The sequence below is a fragment of the Anser brachyrhynchus genome, assembly GCF_964034855.1.
Source record: "Anser brachyrhynchus genome assembly, chromosome: Z".
NCBI lineage: Eukaryota > Metazoa > Chordata > Aves > Anseriformes > Anatidae > Anser > Anser brachyrhynchus.
Window position 1 is genome coordinate 72,858,748 of NC_137697.1, and position 19,310 is coordinate 72,878,057.

The 19,310-nt window shown below is 36.3% G+C and overlaps 1 protein-coding gene across 5 annotated transcripts in view; it reads left to right on the forward strand.

Moving 5' to 3' along the window:
* Positions 1-19,310, forward strand: part of XRCC4 (X-ray repair cross complementing 4) — a 188,870-nt gene that overhangs the window by 7,904 nt on the left and 161,656 nt on the right. For 4 of the 5 annotated variants that reach the window (XM_080574070.1, XM_080574067.1, XM_080574068.1 and 1 more), the window contains 2 exons: positions 9,141-9,290; positions 16,302-16,489. In XM_080574070.1, the coding sequence (XP_080430196.1) occupies positions 9,152-9,290; positions 16,302-16,489 (327 nt within the window). In that variant the 5' untranslated portion in view covers positions 9,141-9,151. Of the gene's footprint in view, positions 1-4,061; positions 4,192-9,140; positions 9,291-16,301; positions 16,490-19,310 lie in introns of those variants that run through there. The other variant, XM_080574071.1, reaches the window with a different exon arrangement.

The window sequence follows — 19,310 nt, forward strand, 5'->3', positions numbered from 1 at the left end:
TGATGTCTCTTTGCCTCATCTTCAACTCTTGGTTGCTTAACCTAATCTGTCACAAATGGCATTCATTTTCAATGCAAAGGGATTACTATGGCTGAACAAAGAGATGCAGAATTGAAATTTAAGTGCATTGAAAGTTCATTGAAAACGTCCTGTGAATTATTTTTATGTGGGGACCACATGAAGAAAAATTAATTAAAATGTTTAATAAACTGAAGTGGTGTGAGCTTTTTGTTTTCAAGGAGATCAATGTGGCCTATTCCAGTTGATAAATAGAAAATGGAAAGAAAAACATAATAAAGCTCCTGTTAAGTGAAGACAGGGTAACACAGGAATTTTCTTCAAAGAGAATCTGTTAGGAAAGTGTTTAGCAAGATAAAGCAATTTGGAGTCTAGGCCTATTTTTTATTACTAATGTGACAGAGACGTGAAATTAAAATAATCCATCTCTTTGGAAAGTGTTGGGGGGAGGGCAGTATATGTAAGCCTTCATATTTATACCTGAAGCGGCTACATTTGGCCAAACTTGTTTTTCTAGGTTCCTGGTTCAGTTTTTCCAAGCTCTTCAGAAAGCCCACTCAGATATAGAAATATATGCATCAGTGTGTGGCTGATGCCGATTTCTTTGCTTCATTTTTCTTTGACTGGGATTTGTTATGCCTGCCTGTGGAACAGTTGTGGATTCAACAGCACTGAATTAATTTAGCTTTATTTCAAATTAAAAAAAATAATAAGAAAATTGTAAGACCATTTAGTGAAATTGATTGCTGAGTGATACCAAGTCAAAGATTTACAGAAACATGTCAGTTTGAGTGAGATCATAATAGAAGGTGTATATGGGGACTAAAGAATATAAAACAAAGGAAGTCTGTAGGACAGTTTTGTTTGCTGTCTTGAATATCCTGGTAATTCTTAATCCAAGAGAAGGCAGTGTTTTGGGAAACAGATGATACCTCAACCAGTCTACCAGGGTATCCAAACATACATCAAAAAGACACATGTATCCGAGTATTTTTAGATAGGCGAAGGGTGGATAAAACATGCTTGTCTATTTTTTTTTTCCCCTTCAGCTTCAGTGTTCTCAAATGGATAATAAGTTACTGAAAACTGCAGAGATGGTTTTGGAAATGTGACTAAGATGCCAGGAATTCCTGGCTCTCTGCTGTTGCTGATCATATACTGTATTATCTGCAGGCTGAAAAGTTGTGTGTGGTAAACATGTACGGATTTTTTTCCTTTTTCTATTTTTGTCTTCAAAATGTAAAGTTTTTAATGCTTGCTTTTCAGATTATGAGGGAATTGTTACATATATTTATTTTTTTAATTTTTTTTGGAGAAAGCAAATTTTCTTTCTTAATAAATTGCTGTTCCTTGAAATCCACAGTCTTAGGCTAAGTAGGTATGGCTCCATGCCACCATTGGCTATAGCAGGGCCTCAGAGAGCCAGGCTGACCTTCTGCCAAACTAAGTCAATAAATATTTTTTGAAGTTGCATCTTCCAGAGGCAACAGAGGTGGGGAGTCTGGGTCTCTTGGGCATGCCTGCTGACTCTCCATCCCACTTGAATCTGGTCTGGTCTTGTTCTTTGATCCTTGCTCGGTTCTGCACATGCTCTTTAGTAACTTAGTACTAAAATTAGCTTTCTCACTGGTAAAGTTTTCAGTTGTGTGATTGAGTTTTATTATCATCTTTTTTTCTTTTTTTTTTAAATTTATGTGATATCTTGGTAACATTCAGTTAGTATATTGTGATTTATTTAAAGAAACTCTAGGATTTTTCAGATATGAATTTTGGAAAGTTAGAACTTGACGGTGTGCATGCAGTCAAACCATTCCAAGCATGGGGTTTGGAAGAATTCCTGGAGAAGTGTGAAAAAGAAAGGTTTGCTCTTTTTGGAAATATATCAAGTTTTTCCATTATTTGCTAGTATAGTTTCCCACTTGGGTATTTATTTTAATATATTAAGGCTTTTTTTTTTAAACCTTGTAGCTTAAACTGCCTCCTAATACAGATGCTTACAAGTGAGCTTGGCAAGCCTGGAAGCCTGGAGTTGGTAGTGGGTTAGGCCTGAGACTTCAAGGGAATGAAAGACACCAGGGTGGGCTTTGCCTCCAGGCTACAATTAAGATCAAAGCTTGTTAGTAAGATTCCTACTATAAAGGTTGTTGACTGTCTACTTCCTTCTGTTTCTCCTCATTTTTCAACTGGTGACTGTAGTAAATAAGTCTGACAAGGGTTGTTCCTTATCGTAGATTCCAGATCTTTTGTGGCAAATCTTGCATATCCTATTGGCCTACAGAGTCTGACAAGCTAAAAAGCTGCTTTTTTTTTTGACAGTTGTACAATAAGTATGTGCATGTTTCCAATACTTCTGTGGCTGCCACAAAACAGTGGGAAACAAGCAGTGCAAATGTTAGCCATGTGGGTTTTGCTTCTGCACTTGGGTCCTTTGAGGACGAAATACTGATTGCAGCTTTCTTGAAGTCAGTCTCTTGATCAAATGTCAGGTAGCACTGCATTTTTAAGATGGGCCATTAACCCGTCTTCCTGAAGTTACTAAGTCATTCAGTTGCTTCTTTATATCCAGTGCCAATTTTTTATTCATTTCTTTTGTCTGCAAGACAAAGATACATTATTGACAAAATTGTGAACCTTGTGTAACAAGGTTAAACAAAGGAACAACTAGAAACAATTTATGTTCCATGTCATGTAAAAATATGTTAGCCTGCTAAAATTCATTAGAAATAGAGCTCTTTCAAAATTTTTATCTTTTTTTGGTCTACAAAGGTATCCTTAAGTTGCAGCTGAAGATTTATTATTGAACCTTTCTGCAGTGTCAAACAAATATTGCGGCCAGGAGAATGGGAGGCTCATTGTGAGATGCGATAGGAAGTTTGCTGTGTTCTTTTTTTTATGCTTCTTGGCCCAGACATGTTCCTCTGAAAAGAAAAAAGAGGAAGTCCTTATTAGGTGGATAGTAAATCTTAGATTAACTAAGGTTTTTGTCAGATATTTTAATACTCTTCCTCTTGAAGCATTGGAGTTAATGGAATTTTAAATTAACATGAGAGAAAATCAACTTGTATGAAATATGTCTCTAGAAATATTCATAAATCCAGACATTATCTTATTGCCTTCAGCTAGGAAATGTGGTAATAACTAGGTTTATTCTTTAAAGGTAATCTTAGTTTTTTTTCTGACTGCTTTAAATCTCAACTAATCCACTTACAAATACAGACAATGTTTCATGAATAGTACCTGTTCTCTGACTAGGTTAACCATGCACTTTCTTCTGATTATTCCATTCAGATTTCTAGTGTATGTTGTGGTCAAGCCAATGGAAGAAAGGATCGAATTATAGACTTAATAGCAGTGTGCTATTTGTGCTGGTCTTCTATTCTGAAGTCAGTGTAGATAGCACCCTATTTTTCTCAACAAGAAAGCACTTAAGTTAATTGCTCCATTAGAAAGATATAGTAGCTCTTTCTGATCTGTAAGTAGCCTTCCATGCATAGCTGTTAAAGTTTGAAACACCTGCAGCTGAAGCAATTTGAAGAAAAGCCATTAGTCTGCATGGAGGAAAAATAAAGTGCTGAAGTTCATATTATCAATGATGCTGTGTTGGAGCAGCCTAAAAGATTTGGCTTTTAGTCTATGCCTAGTGCTATCCAAAACAACATATAAAATTCTTTGTAAACCAATTTTAAAAGTGTCTTGTTTATTCAGAAGCAACTGTGTACTCTATTTGTTCGGAGAGTAGGCTCCAGTTAATTGCAAACCAGCCAACAGCTGATTTCTCCTTAGAAAGAAACATTGACTAATATAGATCATTGGAAGCCAAAGACCGAAGGGACAAAGTGCTAAAGATAAACAGCTCAATCCTCAACTGTTCGAAGGCCTCAATAAAGCCTCTGATTTACTAATTTGGGGCGGGACTCTGCTGTTCCCACCTGCAAGCTTGTCTCAGATCCTTGGCTCTGACATGGTGAGGTGCTGATATGTAGTGTGACCTACTGTGCCCTTAAGGAGGAAAATACTGGCTTTCTTATGGCCCTAATCAATCAGTTTCTCTGAAGCTTTTCTTTATAGTAAGCAAGGGAGGAAAGAAGTACTGACTGCTCTCATTTTATTGAGATGTTGAATTGGAAAGAGCCTACATAGACAGTATTGCTGAATCTTGAAAGGCACTCCAAGGTACTTGTCTGTTCTAATTGACTCCTAGGTGCTTTTTAGAGTGCTATAATGTGTTCCTGAATTCAGTAATTTAAGTTGATGGATAGACTACTTTTATAGCTGTTTTTTATTCAGTGGTTTTTGATAAGCTTCAGTAGCGACTGGACTGTTGAACAGTGAGAGTGCCAAAATTCAGGTGGCTGTTTTAACAGTTTTGAGCATTAATAGAATTCGTATCTATGTCCCTACCTTTCCTGGCAAAGATGTGAAAGTGCAGCTTTAGAGTTTCAATTCTCCCTCGTTCATCTTTGTATTTTGGCTGTCTTTCGTACTGAAAAATATCACTTGGTAGAGGTGTTGGTAAAGTCTGAAAAAGCAGTAGCAGCTTCTGCAAGCTTGTGTGACCAACTTCTGTGGAAGGTCAGTTTCCAGGTTGGGGTGGATTTTTCAGGCTCCTTTGTCAGTACATCCACAGTTACTGTGTCCTGGATGAGTATCTGGCCCAGACCATCTCAAACAGCTGTGATATGTTCTGTCATGTTTATTCTCCAGTTGTATGTATAGTCATTTGAGACAATAACCAAAACAGTGGAATATTTTGGCATTACTTTAAAAAAAAAAAAAAGACAAATAGCATTTTTACTAGGACTGCATTTTCAATGTATAAAGGTAAATTCTTAGGTAAGCACATGTCGGACAGTCTCTTTGAATTTTGCATGTGTAGTGGTTAGAACAATGAATTATCATATTAAATAATTTTTTAAAAACATATCTGGATATCAGTTTGAAATTACTTTTCATCTTTAATTGTTTCTACAATCTACATTTAGAGTTTGGAAGATAATGTGTACAGTAACAATGGGAGACATCATCTGGTTCAGCCTTGATCCTATAGTAGCCTCCAGTTTGTGTTTATACAACATCTTCTCCCATGGAAATGGCAAAATAAAGGTAGATTTAGTTGGAGTTCTTGAAGGTGTGCTTTCTTTTGCATTCCTTGTGGGTGCTGATTGGCAGCCAAATGTTTACAACATGGTGTTTTTTTTTTTCCTGAGTATTAATTTGGGGATGGGGAGTAGGAGAATCTTCTTCAAGTTTACTCGTCTTGTACCCCTCAGCGTTCACCTCAAGGGACACCCTGGTGCAGAAACTCCAGTAGGGACATGGGCACCCTTTACAAACAAGTCCTTGATCTGTGAAGAGTCATGTACTTGACATATTGAAGGCTGATGGGAAGATGAGAGAATATAGTAAGAGGGCAGATGAAGATGGGAGGGTGATGTCTTAGAAAGAGGGTATTTTAATTTACTTCAGTTCTTGATGTATAGAGGAACATATCTCTTTTAAAGGCATTGAACAAAACAGCTTGTGAATCCCATGAACGTGTAGCTGACTTCAGGGATCCAAGAAGGATGTCCCAGTTCCTTCCCCTGCCGTACATATTTCAGTAATACACTTTTGTAGGTTTGTTACTCAGCGTTGCCTTTAGGGTGGGTGAGATGCGTGCTTTCAGCTTGTAGTAGGTGAATAAAGAAGGTGCTTTGATTTCCTTTTTCTCTCTTTTTTTTTTTTTCCCCTTTCATTAGTGGTAGTTTTTCACTGCTGGTTGGTTAGATAAGTCCTTAGCTATTTTTTTGCTCACACTTTAGCTGTTTGTGGTTTATTGGTTTACTCCACACTACACCATACACTATGGAGGAGTTATGAGTTATGTTTTTAGGATATTTGGGGAAGAGTTTTTTTTTGCCTTTTTTTAACAAACATTTTTTCAAAAATAGGTAGTAAGGTACAATATTTTTGTTTGCAATGACATTTGTGTATGCCATGTTGGTCAGACTACTGTTTATGAACATTTGCTCCTTCTGGAGAGGAGTAAATAACCAGTGTAAACTGCCAAGAAATCCTTACACTTTTGCTGATGAGTTTGAAGAGTTGAGTGCTTGGAGATCATAAGCAAGACTGAGTGCTGCTTTGTAAGGCAGCCTCTAAACATAGCCAATGCACATCTCAGAAGGTCAGTGAGCACAACGGAGGAGTTGAAAGCTGGGAGAAAAGGGTAATGTTTTTGTTTTATGCTTGCTTGTAAACTCCTTTGTTCAAAGATGCACAACAAAATGTGGGAAAGCTTGTCAACTGTACTTTGCATTTAGTTTTTAAAATGCAGAGCAATCTTCTGCACTGCATCTCCTCAGCACGCTGGTTTTTATTTTAGTGTTGTGCCACAGGTAGACAAATAACGTGGAAGCTTTCTCAGTTCTGCTTATGTGCTCATTCCTTAGTTTGGTAACAGCTCTCTTAAGAATGATGTCTAAAAAAGATGTCAATTCCTAGCTGTTCCATACTGCTCATGTGAAATACTAGGACGTGAAGATGGATGTGTGGGAAGCATACTATTATGATATCATATGGGTTTTGTTTCAGGCCTTGGAGACCTCGTTAGAGCATCAAAAACAATAAAAATTCTTTTTAATGAGCAACTCTTTACTTCACTTTTTCTCACTGAGGACTGGCACTTCATCGTCTTTATCATCATATAAATAGAAAATCCAGCATTCTTTGCTTTCTGCTACAAACAGGAAAGGGAAAAAAAAGCCTCTGGTGCAGGTGGTTTTCACTGACTGCTGTTCTGCTTTGTGATAAGAATCAAATGCAACACACAAAAACTCCCTGTTAAGCTATATATTTGCATTAGTAAGTTGTATGTTGTCTCTCTGGGTTGCATGCAACTGTTTCACAGCTTTTAATTAACAAGCAATTAAAGTCTTTTTATAAGGAGTGTCTTTTGGAGAGGGATTTTTATCAAAATATTTTATAAGAGACTCAGTATCATTCCAGAACAAGGAAAAAAGGGAAAGGGAATTTGGTGGGCAAAGGAGAATACATGTCTGTATGCTTAAATATACTATGCACCTTACTTGTGCTTCTTGTCATGTATTCTTTATTGACCCATACTCAGGCAATTGGTGCACTACAAATCTTTAAAATGACTTTCATTCCATAAACAGTAATTTAAGAGGCCTTGTTCCAGGCTTCTGTGCCCCAAATATACCATTTTCTGTTCTTGTTTACAGCTGCAGAGATGTACTGTATGCTTTCAGAAATGAGCAGTGTTAGAAATAGAATATATATTTTTTGGACTTAAAAGCAATATTGAAAAATTAAGTAACCCTTTAGTTTCTGGCATTCTTTCTGTGAATACAAACTGAGTACGGCATCTGTAGTAGTATGAATGGTGCTGTTTTATGGATGTAAATAGTAAAGTCATCCCTCTTGCTGTTGTTGGAGAGAGTTTATGATGCCTAGCTCTATACATACATAATTTATCTCCTACTTTGTCTTTTTAATTCTAAACTCTTTTGAAATACATTCTAAACTGAAGTTAAACTTAAGTTTTAAGCTGAAAAATGGAGTTAGCTCTTTGTTAAATTAATGATGAAAATGTAATGTGTAGTCCATAGTGCTAGAAATACCTAGTGACTTGTTTAACCAAAATTCATCCTGGAATTTACAGCAGACACCTTACCTGATGATCCTTTCATTGTTTAGAAATGTGATTTGTTAAGTCTACGTTGACCTGTACTGTGGTTTAATTAGCCATCAGAAGTATCTAATTTGTTATTGCATTAACCTTGTTGATATTTGTTGTAAACATTTATTGTTACAATGTAGTTGTTATCTAACTGCTAATGCAGCGTTATGCTTGAAAAACAAGTCATACATTCATGTATTTTGCAGCTTTTGAATTCTGTGCACTGTCTGGACAAGATAAAAGCATTTCTAAATGTAGCTGAGCAGAGGTCAGACACTGCAGGCAACTGCAGTTAAAGCTGCTCCTCCTTAAATGAAAATACCAACTTTTTGGGAGGCTAGTGGTAGTTCAATCTGCATCTAGATTTGCCTCAATATCTGTAAGCCAGGAGCTCCTCACCAGTACTGCTTTAAGAATAGTGTCCCCTCAGGGCCTGAACTGAGGCTGATCTTGATTACTTACTGCTATATGTCAGATGGAAAACTAGATAGAGCTTTTAATACCGTACACCTGCCCGAGCAGGTGTAGTCAGTGCATGTGGTTTAAATGCCTCAGTTACGTTTTTCTTACTCTTATCAATACATGCTTGTGTGCGTGTGAGTAAGCATGTACTTTTTCATTCACTTCCTTCTGTTTTGTTTTTTTTTTAAAGCCCCGTACAATTTAATAGCCCCAATAAACCTCTTCAAGTACTGGACAGCATGAAGCATTCTCGATGAAAATATTATGAGTCAACTTTAACTTTAGAATTGGCTGTTTTTTCATTATTCTATGGAGCAATTGACAAATGCAGTCATAAAGACCTTGAGTACCATGGCATTCATTATTGTTGGACTGGGATACGTATAAATATATGTCCTTCTTTGGAAGGTTTTATGTCAGCTCCAGGTTGTGCAGTTGCTTTGATATTGAGAAAAAAAAATAATTTACTATAGCATCATAAACGTATTTCTCTGCAGCATCTGTTTTTGAATATAATTTCTTTGGTTGTTGCTGGCATTTACTGCAGTAGATGCTTTGCAGTGGAGCTGAGTAGCATTCTTGCAAGTGACAGTCTTTCAGCTGCATCATGATAGTTTTTAATTATATTCCATGTGCTGTGTGTTGAGTGATAGTAAACAGTGAGGTAACATGAGGAAGTGCTTGTGTATGACAACTTTACGTTCCCCAGCTTCCTGGCTGACACATGGTTTCATAATTGGGGACTATTCAAATATATTTGATCGTTGGCACTGTTATTTACACCTTAATTATTTTAATCCACTTTTCTATTTGGACATATCATCTGTTATCTAAAAAACTGAATTTGTGTAGGAAAGTGAAATACCATTCTGAGTATGCTTGTACCTTTCTTCTTCTTCGAAGCTGGTTACATAAAACTGCTAAGCATCTCTGAAAATAAGTTAATGATTATAACAAGATTATTTTATTTCCAAAACAGGTGACTGGGAAATGGAGAAAACTTTGAACAGAATTCATCCAGTTTCTGATCCAGAAGCAGTGTATTTTCTACAAGTATCATGGGAAAAAGATTTAGGCACTGGCTTTGGTATAATACTTACTGATGGTGAATGTGCATGGACTGGGACAGGTAATAATGGAAAGAAAAAAGTGTTTTAAATTGTTACTGTTCTTCATTACAATTTTTAAGTAGTTTTTAGACCGTGACCCACAACTTGCAGCAAAAAGATCTTATTAATATTACCTCTCCTCACTGATGGTGGGGGTAGATTCATGATTTTCTGGGATGTGTTCAGATATCTTTGAAATCTCGAAACTTTATGTCTAAAGTAATACTAATTCATTAGCATACAGCTATACAATATTTTGTTCTTGCTTGCTAGTTTTCTTGCCGTGATATTGCAGTACCGTATGTGTGTTCTTCAGAACCTTGAACAATGGTTAATGCAAGTAGTATTTACACATTGTAGTTCATGAAACATTTAATTGCATTTTTTTAAAAAAAATTAATAAGATATTAATAATGAAAGGTAGTTGTACTTGGTGCTCGTGTGAATTCTTGAGAAAAATAGGGGACAAGATTTATTTTTCCCCTGGGGATAAATTACTAGAAAAAAACCTAGCCTGTGGCATTTTTTTCCCATGCAGAAATCTGAATAATAAAGTGGTTTTTTTCATATATGCATGTTTGTCTCATTCATGCCTTGTGAAAGAAGGAAAGATTTGTGTGTTACTTTAGATGTCAGGTACTTGGTCCAAAGCACTTCTCTCAGCAGCAGAAATGTTTCAGAGGGAGGGAAGAACGATATATTTTACAGTGTAATACAGGCAAAAACATTTGCCTGATTCTTTTTCTAAATTATAAGAACAGATAACTTCCTTCCTTTTCGCTGCCCAGAAGTTGTTTCTCCCTGGTACTTACTTAAGCCAAAACTTCAAATAGGGCAGCCGTTTTATAGTGCTTTGTCTGTTGTCTTGTGTATTGTAGGAACCTTAATCATTCAGTAGCTTTCCGTTGAATACAACTTTCTTTTATTTATTTTTTCTTTCAAACCTAGGAAACAAGGCTAAGTTAAAATGTTTGTGTGCATGTATAAAATCTGCTCTTTCACATTCCTTTTCCCATTTAGAACATTCTGTAAATAAAACATTCTATAAATTAGTGGTTCCTGCATAAGCCAAATACATATATTCAAATACTGGCTCCCTGTAGTCTGATGTGAAAGTTTTTGTTTTTTGATTTCACAGTCAGATAGTCAAAGTATATGTTTTCAAAATAATAGAAAAGGTGTTAACGTTGATAAACATTTAACTGAGTATTCCAGTATTTCTGTTTAAAAGCTTTTGTGGTTGTTCTTGTATCAAAGGAAGTTTTTAACTTCAAAATAAATACCTTAAAATTCACAAAAAGCTAATTCTTAAAATCTGTTATTTCTGTAAATGAAACCTAGTGTTACTTTAACAGGAAAAGTGTAGAAAAAGTACGTACACAGTTCTCATTTCGTAAATTTCCTGCATCTGGCAGAATTGCTGGATGATAATTTTCCAGAATGGAGGACCAGTGAAAGCAAGATGACCTCACTCTATTAAACAAAGGGGAAAGAAAAACAGTTTAACATTAGCATTGGGTACTCATCCAAAGGAGAAGGGCTATTACTTCTTTTGCAAGAATCTGATCCATTTCTCAGGAATTCATATAAAATTTGTAGTCTTTCTAGTAATTTCATTGGGAATTGAAATTCTTGTGCATCTGCTGCAGAGATCTGTCTCTTCATACTCTCACCATTGCTTTTGATCACTTTTTCTTAGTTATTACATCATGTTTGAGACTGCCTAGATACCAGCTTCGAAATCTGGAAGGAGAAAAGGCAGTGGTCAGAAAATTCTTGCTGGGGGAAATCCCTTTTGAATTTCTCATGCTGTGGATTATTTTACTTGGCAAGATCTACCAGGAAGTGAATGAGAGTTGCTGATGGAGTTGTTTTTTACGGTTTTTGTATATTTAATGTGATGATGAAAAGCTTTGGGAGTCTGATTTGAAAAACAAAATGAAGTAAAATCTTGAGGGGAGGAGAAGCACACAAATATGCAGTATGATCTAGTATATTCACTCGGTATTGTGTTAAAGAACTGCAGATATATACATTTATAAATTTCATGTTTTCCTACAGATTGATTTGTTTTTCTGCTAATTTTGTAAGAGAAAGGAATACACAGCATGCAAAAGGAATACAGAGGCAAAGCAAGAGGAAAAAAAATCCTAGTGCTCTATTACAATGTACTAGTATGTCTGTTTTTTGGTGGCTTTCTTGTTTTTATTAAAAGTTTGTCTAATTTTTCTCAGTGTTAATATAATTGTTCTAGGCAAACAATTGTATTCTCATGGATTTCCAACTTATATTTTCTGCCTCTCCTCACCCTCATAATGCAAGGGATACTACGTTTCTGTTCGTGCTATTTCTGCTTTAAGAGAAATAATGACACACTAGTGGCCTTTTCTACCTTAATGTCTAGTGTCCTTTAAAATAAATAAGCTAGTTAATAAGGAGTAGGAAATGATTGGTGGCTGTAGCTTCAAGCAAAACAGAAATGTTTTGGTGTTAAATTTCTTGCCTTTCTCTCCCACTCTGCCCTTGCTATTTGTAGTGGATTGTTAGCCTTACAAGGTAAATGTTGACCAACACTGTAGACCCAATTCTTCACTGTCTTGCAGGCTTATTTTTTTACCTGTTAGTAATTGTACTGTATCATTTTTATATGAACATTAAAAAGTGTTGCTTTCAGTTTTAAAAGACGAGATGCAGCAGGCAATTGTTGTAATCTTTTCTAATGACATTTGTTTCATGCTTAAAATATATTTTAAAAAATTTACAAAATGCTTTCTCTACTAGATCCAAAAAGAGTTTAGACTTGTTCCTGAATTTGAATATGATTGGCTTGGCTTAGAATCAGGTAGGGCAGAACTGATAACAAGTGCAGTGGTGAGGGCAAATTTACTGCTTCAGCTTTGGCAGCCACACGTGTATGTGATGGTACCAAGTCCTGTTCCAAAGTTCCTATCTGTCAGTCTTAATGTGTGAGGATTGATACACAGCTGGTTTTGACTTCACAGTGGCTTGTTTGTAGGTCTCTCCATGTTTGCAGCGCTGTATGCTGGCTTCTCTCTTGTTCCTGTCCCCGTGTGCCAGCTGCACACATATTTGGTGCACCAGTAGGGAGGCTGTGATGTGGCATTGGAGCTAAACGTTTACAAAGCAGAGTCTCACTCAAAGACCAGTTTGTAGGACAAGTACCAGCTGGCAGAATGTGGCCCTCTGTCTTAGCTCCTCTCTCCTCAAGAATCAGGAAGGGATTTCACATTAGAAAAAAAGATGGTTGAGTTGCCCATGCTGTGAGGGTTAAAAAAATATATTTTGTTGCATTTTTTTCTCTCTTCTGCCTTCCCACTGCCTTTTCTCTTGTATTCCCTTTCATAAAGGTATTTAAACCTTAACTTAGCACAAAGTAAGCTGCAGTCCTCTTCACTCTGCTTGAATTTATCTTGTTAGACTACGGAAACAAATTTGAAAAATATAACGGTAGAATAAGTAATACCGTGTTCTTCAAATGATGATAATAAGCTAAATATTCAAATTGTTTATATTTTATTATGTATTTCAGTGCCCAAAAGATCATCAGTATTAGGCTGTATACAAAAACATCTATGTATGGTTGTCTATTACATTTGCTGTAACAAACAACAAATATAATTTCTATTTCAGGAAGCATTCTTTTGGGAAGAGCACGTATTTTGAATTTACAGATCTCTAGGGATATACAGTTATAATATACCCCACTGCCTCCTAACCTGTTTTTCCCAACCTCTGATATAAATAGTGCAACTTAAAATGTAATGGTGGAAACATCTTTCCTAATCTAGGAATACTGGTTATGAGGTTAATTTATTTCTGTTTTTTTCTTAATGCATGCTCCAAAATACTCCTGTACTGTTCTTAGTGTATTGTTGGAGATCTGGTAAAATGCCATGTTCAGGCCTTCACTTTATGAGTGTGACAGGTTTACAATTTTCTCTTTAAAAGAAAAAGAAAAAAGAGGGAAAGAATACTCAACCTCAGGCATTGTGTGGTTACAGTACATGGGGAACTTTGTGGCAAACTTTGGACTGGCATGGTTGTGGTATACTTCACATCTGACTGTAAGAAAGACCGACTTGCTCATATTTATTGAGCCTAATTCCAATATTTATTTGTTACAAACAACTCCGAAGCAGTTCAGTTCCCCCTGCATGCTTTTGCTTTCTAGCTTTTAAAGGGTCTAACACGTTTGAATCTGCCTAGGGAAAACTGCCTAAGGTATAGCTGATTTTGATTCTGGTGCTAATTTATCACTTTAACTGAGTGTATCTCCAGGCTTAGATTTTCCGCAGATGGGAGTACTTTGTCCTTGTGTCAGCTGTTCATTTCTTTGCAGTGGTGACATTAGTATGCTGTCTTTTGCCACCTTTTTTCCATAGCTGTTAGCCTGTGTCTTACAGAGTAGTAGACTGGTACATTAGTGTCTGACCTGCCTTATCTGGTTTTACTGACATACAGCAATCACTTAAGGTAATTAGTAAGGTAGTAGTTCTTTTTTTTGTGTGTGCACAAATAGTTGATGTGTTTGTGAATAGATGATCTTTCTAATTGGTAATGCTGTAGTATATCATGTTATTTAAAAAGAAAAAAAAATCCCCTTCTTTGTCTTCCCAACCCCTCTTCCTTCCCACTCACCCCCCCCCCCCCCCCCAAAAAAAAAAGTGTGGGGGGGGAAAGGCCTCTAAAGTTGAGGGTGGCCTTTGGCTGCAGTGATTATTAGATGGTGGTGTTCAGGATCCTGAAAGGAGTAAACAGTAAAAGGCAGGCTCACGACCCTAGAGTTCAGAAAAGCAGACTTTGACCTGTTTTAGGATCTCCCTAAAAGAATCCTATGGATTATGACTTTGGAGAGGAGAATGTTTCTACAGGTTTATCTAGTGCTTCTTCTATCAGCAGCAAAAGGAAAATGAGGGAAAATGTCAAGGGCAGTTGTCCTTCCTCTCTGCTCAGCGCTGGGGAGACATGTGATGCTGTGACCAGTTCTGGGCTTCCCAGTACAAGAAAAACATTGAACTTACTGAATTGAATCCAGTGAAAGTCCATCAAGATGGCTGAAGGACTAGAGCCTGCATTAGAGTAGAAATTGAGAGAGCTGGGACTGTGCAGCCTGGAGAAGAAAAGGCTCAGGGGGATCTTACGTGTATCAGTACCAGAACGGAAGCAGTAAGGGTGACAGTCAGGCTCCTCTCAGTGTTGTCCAGTGACAACATAGGAGGCAATGGGCACAAATTAAAATACCAGAAATTAAAACTTTTCTACCATAGGGTGGTGACCAAGCACCAGAATAGCTTGCCTGGAGAAGATGAGGAGTGTCAGTTCTTGGAGATATTCAGTATGCAACTGGATGTGGTCCTGAGCAGCTTCTAAAGCCGATCATACTGTGAACAGATTGGACTAGACAATCTCCAGAGGTCACTCCTAACTTCAGCCTCTCTTTGATTCTGGATCTAAATTAAAATTACCGAAGATGCAGAATTAAGAAATCCTGAAGCATTTCAGGATATAACTTCACAGCAAATAGTTATACCTTTACCCCTCTGCTGTACTTTTAATGATGGATAGATTTGATAAGTAGTGCTTTCTTTGTAGTATGAGGTTAACTACTATGTCTAGATGAAAACAGAAGAAAAATGAGGCAATTTAAACAGGTTTATTTTTTCTTGAAATGCTGCTCTATTTCCATCAGGACAGTTTCAATATATGTGCAGGTTTATGCCTCACTATGAAGTTAATGTCAAAGGCATTTTTATAAAGAAGAAATAATGTTATTAATAGGTTTTTAAGTAGGGTACATTTTTTTAAGTCATTTGCAGTTGTGTGAAAGAAGTGTTTTTGTTTTCAGGCTGTTACAAACTAATTTCCTTTTTCATATCTTGCTCTTTCAAATGCTGGGCAAATGCTAAAAATGTCTAAGAGGAAGTAAGGATAAAGGACAATCTAGAGCAGTCTTCCTTGGAAGATTGGTCAGAAAGGAAGGAAACAGTGCTGTGAATCAAGGAAAGGATCTAAAATACTGTATCAATAGGCTGTACAGTGAAGTATGCATTACATGATGGACATATTTCTTTTATTTAGAGTCTTTGCAGTTCAGGAAACTGCACTGTGACACAAAGGTTATTTATTCAAATTAACATATGGATCTCTAAAAGTATTGAGGAAATTGTAGAATGAAATAAAAAGGAAGGAAAATAACCAAGGGCTTAGGTGGTAAAATTAAGAACTGTTTCTTGTTACTCCAATGGAGAGAAGATGAGTCTTGTTGAGCTGCATTTTCAGTTTAAGGGTTAATGGAAAGAAGATTTAGGAAGAAATAAACACACAATCAGAAGCTGATGGGAAAGGCAATCATGGTTCTTGAGGACAGTATGTCTATAATTGGTCTATTCCGCAGCAAATTCAAATGTTCTTTGTTTTCAAAAGAATGGAATAAAATTTTCTTAATAGACCAAATCTAATAGAAAGTAGAGAGACATCCCCCATTTAATGGGCCTTGTGTTTAAACAGTAAGTACAGCATAGATTCACCTGCCTCTAGGTCTATCTTCCCTTTGTAAATTGACAATTTATTTTGTTTTAAGGTTGAGTTAAAAGTTTGGGAACGTAGATTAAGAGTATGTGAGGAGACAGTTGCCTACCTACTGCATTTTAGGGTTTAGGTTACACAGTTTCAAAGAGAACTAAGAGGGTACAATAAATCATAGTTGGAACATTATGCTTTTTTTTTTCTATTGTAAGGTTAGTATTCTAAATAACTCTAAGCGAAATTGTGAAATAATGGTAATAAACCATTTTCAGACAGGAAAAAACAGGCATAGAACAACTTATGGAAAAAACAGTATTCCTGCTGCATTTTCATTAGTGTATGGCACATACTGATACATGTCAAGGAAGGAATAGACTAATATTTGCCTGTCCCTTAACATTTGTGAGCATGTCTGTGTACGTATATAAATGTATGTATATGCTCACACATGAATATTTATTTCTTAAAAATGTTCTTTGTTATAGTGTCTGAAGCTGAAATTTCTAGGGAGGCTTCTGACATGGAAATGAATAGAGAAAAGTATGTTGAAGAACTGAAGAAAGCATTGATACTTGGAGAAGAATCAGCTGGTAAATACAACTTCGCTATTTCAAGAGATGAAGAAAATGCAGCGTGTCACTTCTCCTATGAAAGAAATCTGAAAGATGGCTCTGTAAGTACAGTTAAATGGTTAAATTATTGTTAAACTATGAGAAGGACCTTCTTGATACATTTCTATATTTTATTAGGTTCTTTAAAGTCAAATAGAATTCTGACACATTTCAGATTGAATAAATATGGTGAGCTTCTCTATGGGTCAAATTGGAAACAAGCATGTAGTTCCTGTCAAAGCCTATCAACAGAACTATTTCTGTGGTACTGCATCTGAAATGCTACTGAATAAGAGTATTACTTCTCAAACTTATTTAAGTTTTTGAGTGTGTGTGTAAGCAGGGTATGACTAGATTTTGGCTTCAATTTATTGTTAAACTGATAAGTTCCAAAAGCTGTAACTTTGTTTTTAACTCCTAACTTGGGAAGCATGCTTCCCTATTCAAATTCTGACCTCCAGTGTATTTTTACTGTGCTTGTTTCTTTCTCCTTTTTGCCTATACTAAATTGAAAATAAATTAAAAAAAAAAAAAAGCTTAAGATTACTTTCAAATGTGAAAACATACTTTAAAAATAAGTTTTTCTATTATTTTAAATATTTTGAAAGCTAATGCTAAAATGATTTCCTGCTTAGAACTACATCAAATCACAAGTGGGAATGCAGTTTCATGTTGGTTTCTTGGCTGCAGAGGAAAGGACTCTTAAAGCATGAAACAAAGTAGTATTGTCTGTGTCTTTAGACACCATTGGCTGTTTCAAGTTGTGGTTTGGTGTTGAAGCTTTTCTGGGGAAGAAGCTAATCTAAGGAAATCCTGCTTGCACCTACTCTATTTTTCTCCAGAATTTAATCCTATACTGTAACCAAGGTTTGTCACTGCTTCAGTTGTGCTGGGATGGCTGACTTCTCAACCACATCAGTGAAAGAATTTGGGTTTAAGGAGCAATAGCAGTGCTCTGGTAGGATGAATGCACTGATCAAGTTCAGGCTCAGGGCATAGTTCTGGAATCAGTTTCACCAGCACTGTTTATAGGGAAGAAAACTGTGGGCAGAGAATGAAATCAAGGTTGCAGATAGAGAAGAGTAGGAATGATTTAGGCTGTGTCTGTAATTCCATGGAAAAAAAATCAGCATTCATTCATTCCCAGAAGCAAAGTGTCTAAGGATTATCCTACCTGCTTTGTTTAAAAAGTTACTGTTTCAGACCAATGAGGCATGCCTTGCTCTTCCTTTGGTTAATTTTGTCAGGTTTCAGCTTTTAAGAAACTAAGAGACTGACTTGTAACAACAACAACAAAAAGGAACCAAAACCAAAGGAACTACCTTATCTGGGATGCTTCCATTGAAGCGAGGGTAGAAATGCCTTTTTCTCTAACTTGGAAATTGATAAAGAATCCAGTGTGGGAATTAGATACAAGCCTGAAAACGATGAGAAAGTTTATTGTAAATTGAGGGCCATTCATACTACCTAATCTGTAGCTACTCACTTAAGTGCTTCAGAAGCCAACATCAGTGCCTTCGCTTTGCTTTGCCAAGTGGAGAAAGAGAGATTAAGTTGAGTGAAGTTAGGCTTCTTAAAAGGTTGCTTCATTGTAAGCTCATACAGTTTAGGAAACTTCAAGCACAATTTGGCTCTTGAGTAAAGTGCCAAAAATTAGGTGATAGTATTTCAATCTGCATTATCGCTTTTTCTGTGTATTTACCCAAGGCCCTACGGGCTCTGTACCACCTTCTTGACACTTCTTGTGCACACACTAGGCTGAGTGCTGTTCACAAAGGGTCTAGGCTTAAGTACTGTATTGCAACAGTATTACAAGGTTAGGACCAAATTTTACTTAGAAAATAAGAGCAGTAATTTTAGCAATCCTGTTTTTCTTCTCTGTGTCACACATAATATATTCTAAATACCAGACAGATGAAATACATACTATATTTTATTAAGGGAAAATATCTTCATATATGTGGGCCCACCTAATATGTTTCCATCAATTAAGGCTTATGAGAAACTTAATTCGTATGAAAACATCTTTATGTCAATTTAGGAAAATAATAATCTGGCCAAAGTAATTGAAAATACAAAGTGTCCTGATTGCTATGTATGCATTTAGGTTTGGTTGTCAAAAGAATGGTTTTGGAAAAAATGTCACTTCTTGGGTGAGAACACACCTTTTTTTTCCCCCTGTACTAAACTAATGCCTACAAATAAAATTGTCAAAGCCTTTGTCAGAATTATAAATATTTTTAATGTGCATAATAGAATGTTTCAAACATTTTGTGAAGTCTCTGGGGAAAATTCATGCTGTATATATCTCTTGACAGCTTATTACGAAATGATCTTGCTGGGCTTTATACATCCAGAGGACTGAAATTCAGTTAAATGTATGTTTACTGGAGAGAACACCTAGAGAGACTCATCTGCAACTTAAACACTGAATTTTAGTCGTGTTTATTCCTTACCATTTTTCTAAAGGGCATCTTTTCTGGCAGGTTTCACAAATTAAAACTTCCCCCATCTTGGGAACTTCTTTACTTATTTTTCAGGGGGTGGGATGTGGAGGGTAGGGGAAGGATGTGATGGAGCTATTGGTTGAAAAGTACTGCATTTCCTTTGTTAGCTGTACTACTTGCAGTCATGCAGAAAGATTTGTTAGTCTTTGTGCTTTTACTAAAAAATGCGGACATAAAAGGAAAGGAAGCAATAATTTCAGATTTTGACAGTAGTGCACATCATACTTCTCTAAAACTTCCTACTTCTTCTCTCTTATCCCATTCTATTACCAATCCCCACTGTGAGAAAAGTCCATTCAATTATCAGGAATAATTAGAAAATTACTATTCTTAAGTCACTATAGTTTTTACCCTTTGATATATAACAAAGGGAGAG